We start from the raw sequence: 9,094 nt of genomic DNA, 5'->3' as shown, positions 1-9,094 counted from the left end.
AAACCATTACGCGATCCGTGTAAGGGCTCGCACCAAAAGGACGGCGCAACCAGATCCATCTATGGACTACGCAAGCGCGCTCCAACATACAATGCAACACAACAAACATCCGAACACAACGGTACACCCAAATACAGGGGTGCCGCACACCCCCTATGTTTCACCGACGAGGTGCTGGACCATGAATTTCCAGAGGGATTCAAACCAGTAAATATAGAGGCGTATGACGGAACAACAGACCCTGGGGTCTGGATTGAGGACTACATCCTCCATATCCATATGGCTCAAGGAGATGATCTCCACACCATCAAGTACTTACCCCTCAAGCTCAAAGGGCCAGCTCGGCACTGGCTTAAAAGCCTCCCCGAAAACTCCATCGGAAGCTGGGAAGAGCTCAAAGACGCCTTTCGGGCAAATTTTCAAGGGACATATGTCCGACCACCGGATGCAGACGATTTAAGTCATATAACTCAACAGCCCGGCGAGTTAGCCCGAAAACTTTGGAACAGGTTCCTCACTAAAAAGAACCAAATAGTCGATTGTCCGGACGCCAAAGCCTTAGCAGCTTTCAAGTATAGCGTTCGAGACGAGTGGCTTGCTAGACACCTCGGTCAAGAAAAGCCAAGAACAATGTCAGCATTAACAAGCCTCATGACCCGTTTTTGCGCGGGCGAGGACAGCTGGTTAGCCCGATGCAGCACCAGCGACCCAAGTACATCCGAAGTCAGGGATGGGAACGGAAATCACGACGCAGCAAGAATAAGCGCCGGAATAAAGAAGACAACCCGAAGAGCACGATGGTAAACGCCGTGTTTAGAAGTTCTCGACTAGGCCAGCAGAAGCCGCCCTCCAAAGGCAACAGAGACGAATTGTCCAGCCTAAACAAAATTCTGGACCAAATATGTTAGATCCATAGCACCCCTGATAAACCTGCAAATCATACCCACAGACAATGTTGGGTCTTCAAACAGTCTGGCAAGCTCAACACCGAGCACAAGGGGCAGGATACACCAAGCGAAGACGAGGATGAGCCTCGCAAGCTAAGCACAGGGGAACAGAAGAAATTTCCACCAGAAGTCAAAACAGTCAACGTGTTACACGTGTTAAAGGGGAAAAACAAAGCGGCACCCCTAGAAAGACATGCCCGAGGGCCTATCACCACAAAGCTCCGCCACTGGTCGTCCCAACCGATCACCTTCGACCATCGGGATTACTCGGCAAGTATCCGGCGTGCAGGATGGGCTGCCTTGGTATTAGATCCAATCATTTACGGATATCACTTCACACGAGTCCTGATGGACGGCGGCAGCAGTTTAAATCTGATATATCAGGACACAGTCCGCAAAATGGGGATAGACCCAACAAAAATTTGCCGCAGCAATGCTACCTTTAAAGGAGTAATGCCAAGCCCAGAGGCCCATTGCAGGGGTTCCCTGCTACTAGAGGTTATATTCGGCTTCCCCGATAACTTCCGCAGTGAAAATTTAACCTTCCACATCGCTCCGTTCCAAAGTGGCTATCAAGCACTGCTCGGACGCGAGGCTTTCGCTCGCTTTAACGCAATACCGCATTATGCTTCCCTTATGCTTAAGATGTCCGGTCCACGCGGCATCATCAAAGTAAGCGGAAATATTGAGCACTCCTTGCGCGCCGAAGACAGTGCGGCTGCCTTGGCAGCCGCATAGTAAACGGCCTCACCAACTAAAGTATCTGACAGGTCGTTAAGACCACGGACACGGTTGGACGAGTCCGGTACAGCTATATATAATTGATACAGGTTTGATGGCTATACCCCTATTATAATACAAGGGGCTCAACGCGCGCGCACAAGTGGCAATAAGGCTCACCTTTACTCATTCTGAACTATATATTGTTTATTTTGTATACCTTAACTTTGGCACGGCAACTTTTCAATTGAGTTCCTCTTTTTTTTCAGATGACCATCGTGCTACACCCGTCCAGGATACGGCACAACGGAGACACAGGCGCAGACGTGCAGCAGGGACCCGTTCCAAGGATTCTTTGTAGATTAAGACCCTGCGTAAACCTTTCTTACTGTCTCTTGTTGATTTACATCCCTCGGATTCTCAGTACAATCGAGAAGGATGCTGATGTCTTGGCATGTGGCCACGCCAGAATAATGCACGTACCTGGACATCGGGGGCTTATTAAAAAAGGGTACCGTTTAGACCCGGTTTACACCATAAAGACCGAATACCTTAGGAAGTGTTCGGCATCAGGAGTTTGGCCTTATATGCATTAGCTCCGAATCATGTCTTTAGTCAAATGTTGGGTTTGCCTGGCTCCTGTGTCTTGCTGCCTTACGTTCCGCTCTATCGGCTAAGGCGGAACCAGGAGAACTACTGCGATTGTGCCCTGGTTCATCCGGACGAGCACCTCAGTAGAGAAAGCCGAAAACTGACTGTCATGATATAGCGTGAGACTGGTCAACCACTCGATGACCTATTGGAATCTTCAGGATTCCTCCGCATTAACGAAGGGCCGTTTCCCGGCCAGGCATGTACGCACCCCGAATCCGGATGAGTGCGGAGCCACCAGGGGCTATCTAGTAGCCCCACTGTCAAACTCCTCTGGCTAAGTGAAAGTGTTAAAGCATCATAGTCCGGTTGCCTAGTTCACTACGCTATCACCTCCTTAATAGGACCAAGACGTTGGATTAAGTGTGAATACGCGTCTTCTGCGAACACCCCCGCATTATATGCGTGGGGGCTGAAGCCGACGACTGCAATCTTTCAGGTTATATACATGTATACATAAACAGCCGCACAGGAGGCATCACAATACTTTTGGGCAAAAGTATAAATACAGCCTTGATACAATAAAACGTTGTTTTTACAATGGGAATACATGTCACTCAAACATAACATTCTTCGAGCACTGCGCCTTTATCGAATGAGCGCCCTCAAGAACTTCTTCAAAATAGTGCTCGGCAGCCACTCGGCCTATGGCCGAACCCTGCGCCGCGACAGTGGTGGCATCCATCTCCGCCCAGTATGTTTTGACACGGGTAAGGGCCATCCGCGAGCCTTCTATGCGCGCCGACCTCTTCATCGCATTGATACGTGGCACCGCACCAAGGAACTGCTGCACCAAGCTAAAATAGTTGTTCGGCTTCGGCCTTTCCGGCCACAGATGATCCACGGCAGACCTCATGGCGAGTCCGGACAATCTATTGAGTTCGGCCCATTCGGCAAGCTGATCATTCAATGGAAGCGGACGCTCTGGAACGTTGAATTGCGACCAGAACAGTTTGTCCACTTCACGATCTGTTTGATCTCGGAAGTATTCGGTCGCATCGACAGCGCTCGCCACCAAGTCCAGATATGCATCGGCCGAACTCCACAGCCGATCCAAAGGGGCATACCGCGGATCGCCGAACTTCCTCCGCAGCATAAAGGGCTTCCCAGCCATAATGTCCCCGGCTTCACGCAATTCCTCCTTCTTTGCTCTCATTGCAGAGCGGTTGTCTTTGGTCACCATTGTGGACTTTTCGAGGTCCATAGCCTTCGCCCAGTTTTCTACTTCAAGAAACTGGCAGCGGTTGACATTGTCTTTTAACTTCACAGCCAATTTGACAATTTTCTCTTTGCTCTCGCTATGCGCGGCCTTCTCGGCTCTCAACTCTTTGACCGCCTTCAAAGCGGCTGCATTACTACTTCTTGCTTGCTCCTTGGCTCGGGCAAGCTCCGCCCGCAGGGCCTCCACGGTGGCAGCTCCATCTGCAGTCACAACATATTAAAGATACTGGCATCACGCTGCTCTTACTATGTGACATTCACTATAAATATCACCTACCCTGTGCCTCGTCAAGACGCTTGTTAACAAGCTCGATGTCGGCATCCGCCGCATCCAGTCGCCATTTTAGTTCGGCAACCCCATCAGTCCGGCTAGCCACCGGAGCTTCAGACACCTGCACATAAAGGCGGTCTGGTTATTACCTGGGACTATGATCCTCCGTTCGCCGCCGTTCTCGATGACAACCAGAGTCTCAGGGGCTACTATCTACACAGGGCACACCTAAAATGTGCGGTACCATCACAAATGTATATCATTTCACGTACCTTAAAACCCGTCAGTAGACTCATAAAGGCTTCATGCAACCCATTTTCGGCGGACGAAATCCTTTCAATCATCGTACACATTAATATATGATGCTCTTCTGAGATAGTCGCTCGCTCTAGCAGACCCTTCAGTACGTCCGATCGCATACCAGATGGTGCCAGACTCTTTTGATTGCTCTCTTCAAGAGCCGGATACTGAGGGCTTCAGGTGACCATGGGATTACTTTCTAGCCTTGCCGGATCCAGAGAAACTCTCCGTGATGACACTTCAAGGTCGCCCGCTTCTTAAGCCAGGGAGTCCGGGGGAGGCGTTTCGCTCTCCATCATCTCCGGAAGAAGATCCCCCGAAGACGAGCTCTGCTGAGAAGGGCTCAGATCCGAACTGCAAGATAGATGCTTCGGTTATGTTCCTTAGAAGTAAGGTAGTATATCTTCACTATTAAGTACTTTTTGATTACTTACAGCTCGTTAGAGGGCTGATCCCCGCACGGACTTTGTGCGGCAAGAGCACCCTCCGAGGCGGGACCCTCTGGTGGAGTTTTCTTCTCCCATTTGGAAACCTTGGTTTTCGGATCATCAGAGGTAGTCCTCTTCCTCCCCCGGGGCGAGGGAATGTCAGATTCCTTCCCTTGGTTATCCTCCCTCACGGAGGCACTCGTTCCCTCGGTTGGGATAGGTAGCTGTGGGGGCCCGCTTTCGCCCTCTTTATCCCCCCCTTCATCTTCCTTTGAGGGCATCGGGCAAGGTGCTGGCTCGAGCATCTTTTCCAGCATCGGATTGTCCAAGCCTTCGGGAAGAGGGGCCGAACACCGGATCATCTTCGTCTTTGTTATCTAGTCCTGGTCAAAAAGCGATTCTTCATAATGACGTCATGATAAATGAAAGACAGTGTATTTGGCTAGAGGATTACTTACTTGGGCCGTGGTGCGGTTGCTGCTCAGGCTCACGTCCTCGAAGGTGTCCAGACACTCTATTTGGGGTCCGAAGAACGACTTGTACATCTCCTCATGCGTCAGGCCGAGAAAATTCTGAATAGCACGCGGTCCTTCTGGGTTGAATTCCCACAAGCGGAGGGGGCGGCGTTTGCAAGGCTGGACTCGACGAACCAGCATGACTTGCACTGCCATCACCAAGCTAAAATATCCCTCGAAGAGATCTCGGATGCGGCTCTGCAGTATGGGCACATCCTTGGCTGGACCCCAGCTCAGCCCCCTGCTAATCCATGACATCAGTTGTGGTGGAGGGCCCGAGCGAAAGGCGGGGGAAGCTACCCACTTGGCACTTCTGGGAGCGGTGACGTAGAACCACTCCCGTTGCCATAATCCGGACATATCTGGAAAGGAACCCTTTGGCCACGGAGCTCCAGCGATCTTGCTTATTAATGCCCCTCCGCACGCTGCATGCTGCCCCTCAACCGTCTTCGGCTTCACATCAAAGGTCTTGAGCCACAGGCCGAAGTGAGGGGTAATGCGGAGGAAGGCCTCACATATGACAATAAATGCCGAGATGTGGAGAAAGGAATCTGGGGCTAGATCGTGGAAATCAAGCCCGTAATAGAACATCAAACCCCTTACGAAGGGATCCAGAGTGAGGCCTAGTCCTCGGAGGAAGTGGGAGATAAACACGACGTCTTCATTGGGTTCAGGAGTAGGGACGACCTGCCCTCGGGCAGGCAGCCGATGCGAGACTTCGGCGGTCAGGTATCTTGCCTCCCTCAACTTCTTGATATCCTCTTCCGTGACGGATGAGGGCATCCACCGGCCCTGGAGGCTGGATCCGGACATGATTGAAGGTCCGAAGCACCTGACCTGGGTTTTGGGTGTTAGAACTCGAGGCGGGGAAGGATTCGATTAAGCACGGGAGGAAAAAAGTAAAAGTCTTGGCCCTTTTATAAAGAGGGTGAATATCAAGCATCCTCCTCGTGGCCGTTTGGGACTTGCCTAAAATCTAGGAGTCCTAGGCGCAGTTGGGTTACCCACACCCATATTGATGAGAATCCCGTAATAAGGGGGACACGATCTCTGCTTTGACAAGACATGTCAAGAAACTGTCTCGCGTTATGTGCGGGGCTAGTTAAAGAAAACAGTTCGAATAATCATCGGGCCATGGCATAATGTCATGTTTCCAAAACGTGTCAGCAGATTAGATTTGTGGAAATATTATTCTCCCTACAGTGGTATGTGGAACTTATTTTGCAGGGTCAGACACTATCCTTTTATTCAAACTCTTCTGTGGTGTATCCGGAGGAGGAACCCGCCTTGCAATGCCGAAAACAGTACTGCGCGCCGGACTCATCGTCATTGAAGTCTGGTTCAGGGGCTACTGAGGGAGTCCTGGATTATGGGATCTCCGGACAGCCGGACTATATCCTTTGACCGGACTGTTGGACTATGAAGATAGAAGATTGAAGACTTTGTCTCATGTCCGGATGGGACTCTACTTGGCGTGGAAGGCAAGCTAGGCAATACGGATATGTATATCTTCTCCTTTGTAACCGACCTTGTGTAACCCTAGCCCCCTCCGGTGTCTATATAAACCGGAGGGTTTTAGTCCGTAGGACAACATACAATCATATCATAGGCTAGCTTCTAGGGTTTAGCCTCTCCGATCTCGTGGTAGATCAACTCTTGTAATACTCATATCATCAAGAATAAATCAAGCAGGATGTAGGGTTTTACCTTCATCAAGAGGGTCCGAACCTGGATAAAACATCGTGTCCCCTGCCTCCTGTTACCATCCGCCTTAGACGCACAGTTCGGGACCCCCTACCCGAGATCCGCCGGTTTTGACACCGACACCCCCCCTCCCCCGACGCCTGCCCCGCCCTCGGCGTCCCCGGCGCCCGCGATGCCCTCGGCGTCCCTGGTGCCCACGACACCTCTGTCGTCCCCGGCGCCCCTCTCGGCATCCCCCGCGGTCTCGGAGGCGGCGGCCTCCCGGCTTTGAAGCTGTGAACATATTTTAAATTTTTTCAACAAATTTTAAAAAAGCGGAACAAATTTTGAAACCATGAAGAAATTTATGAAAATATTTCAAAAAAGGAAACATTTTTTAAATTCCCAATAATCTTTAAAATGAGGATAGCTTTTGTAATGCAACACTTTTCCTGAATTTGTGCAGAAATTTTGAAAACATAAACTTTTTTTTTTGAAATTTAGGAACATTTTTATGAAAATAAATATAAACTTGAAAAGGAAAAGGGAAACAAGTTGGCCGGCCGATATACCTGGTCGCTCGTTGTGCTCTGTGCTGTGACAATCTGCCGCGGAGAGCGTCAAATAGCAATGCGGCGATCTACAGACGCGCCCAGAACTATCTAGTTTCTGGGAGACCTTTGTAGCAGGGTCCAGCGAATAGCGGAATGCCCAGCTACACCATTCTGGCTTCTACCTGTACGCGCTCGAAGAAGCAAGAACTCTCAAGAACCTCATCTCTCCATTGCACGTCCGACCCCTATAAATTCTCGCCACCTGCATTCGCACCGTCCCAAGACCGACAGAGGAAAACCATCGAAAGCTTCTTTGATCGCGCAAACCATTCGCTCTCGCGCACTACTGTGCTAACGAAAAGATTCTTCAGCAGCTTATCGCCAGCCCGCCGACGATGTCGCTGATCCGCCGTGGCGACGTGTTCGACCCCTTCTCCCTCGACCTCTGGGACCCCTTCGACGGCTTCCCCTTCGGCTCCGGCAGCGGCAGCATCTTCCCGCGCACCACCAGCTCCGACACCGCGTCGTTCGCCGGCACGCGCATCGACTGGAAGGAGACTCCCGAGGCGCACGTGTTCAAGGCGGACGTGCCGGGGCTGAGGAAGGAGGAGGTGAAGGTGGAGGTGGACGACGGCAACGTGCTGCAGATCAGCGGCGAGCGGAACAAGGAGCAGGAGGAGAAGACCGACACCTGGCACCGCGTGGAGCGCAGCAGCGGCAAGTTCCTGCGCAGGTTCAGGCTCCCGGACAACGTGAAGGCCGAGGAGATCAAGGCGGCCATGGAGAACGGCGTGCTCACCGTCACCGTGCCCAAGGCGGAGGCCAAGAAGCCCGAGGTCAAGCCCGTCCAGATCACCGGCTAGATAGAGCCTTGGGCCGTCGGGCGTAGCTGCTTCTGCTCAGAATAGTGCCTCTGGTGGTGAGAGTCCCAATAAAACAAGCTTGGATATGTGGGTGTTGGGTTTGAGTCTCGTACCTCGTAGTGTTGCGTCGAATGCTGGGTTCTTCAGTTTGGTGTACCGTAGTTGATGGTTTGTGTGTGAGCGGTGCGCGCAGTATGAGTGTCGTGTTTGCGCATGGCTCGAAAGTGTAGTGTTTGTTGTATTTGAGCAGAGCCAGAGGAGCAGCATTCTCTATGTGGGGTGTCTATTACTCTGTTCCAACTCATTTCCTCTTCAGTTCTTTATACGTTGGCCGATGAGGATCTACTTCTACGTAGACTTCATGCTCTCTACCTAGCAATAAAATGATACTCCCTCTATAGATCAGAGGGAGTATCAAACGATGCGACACTTATTATGGATTATTATGGATCAGAGAAAGTATCAAACGATACGTAACCTTTGCGTCTTTCTAAAAATAGACTTCACTCTCGAAATGTAAGAGCATCTTCAGCCGCGCTCCCAATAGGCTTTCCAAGGTTGTATTTTAGCGCCAGCGTCGAAAAATCGACCCAGTCGCGTCCCCGCGAGCCTGTTTTTCGCCGGATTAGGCCGAAATTGACGCCGGCGCACCTAACCCGAACCCGGCGCCTGGGGCGCCGGCTCGAACATTTTGACGCGAAAGAGTGGCGGGACCGGTGCGTCAGCGAGACGAAGTTTGGTCGTCCTCATCGTCTCGGTTTTTCCGCGGGGAATCAATGCCATCATGCCATTGATTCACGGGCGGTGAAGTGCGGCGACGCCGCCCCGCCTTCCGCCACGCGTGTCGCACGCGGCCGGCCCCAGCCGCTACATAAGGCGCCCTTGGCCGCGCCGGTGAGGCACCCATCCATCGGCAGTCCTCCCCCTCCTCGCCGCCGCAG

The 9,094-nt window shown here is 51.7% G+C and overlaps 1 protein-coding gene across 1 annotated transcript; it reads left to right on the top strand.

Annotated features, from left to right (window-relative positions):
* The first annotated feature begins 7,569 nt into the window (after positions 1-7,569).
* LOC119285229 (17.9 kDa class I heat shock protein-like) lies at positions 7,570-8,455 on the top strand. Its single transcript, XM_037564465.1, has one exon. It carries the CDS (start codon positions 7,686-7,688, stop codon positions 8,151-8,153), a length of 468 nt encoding a protein of 155 aa, XP_037420362.1. The 5' UTR covers positions 7,570-7,685; the 3' UTR covers positions 8,154-8,455.
* The last annotated feature ends 639 nt before the right edge of the window (positions 8,456-9,094 follow it).

Source organism: Triticum dicoccoides, chromosome 4A (assembly GCF_002162155.2).
Source record: "Triticum dicoccoides isolate Atlit2015 ecotype Zavitan chromosome 4A, WEW_v2.0, whole genome shotgun sequence".
Lineage (NCBI taxonomy): Eukaryota > Viridiplantae > Streptophyta > Magnoliopsida > Poales > Poaceae > Triticum > Triticum dicoccoides.
The sequence above is the reverse complement of the archived record's forward strand: the minus strand, read 5'-3'. Positions and strand labels throughout refer to the sequence as shown.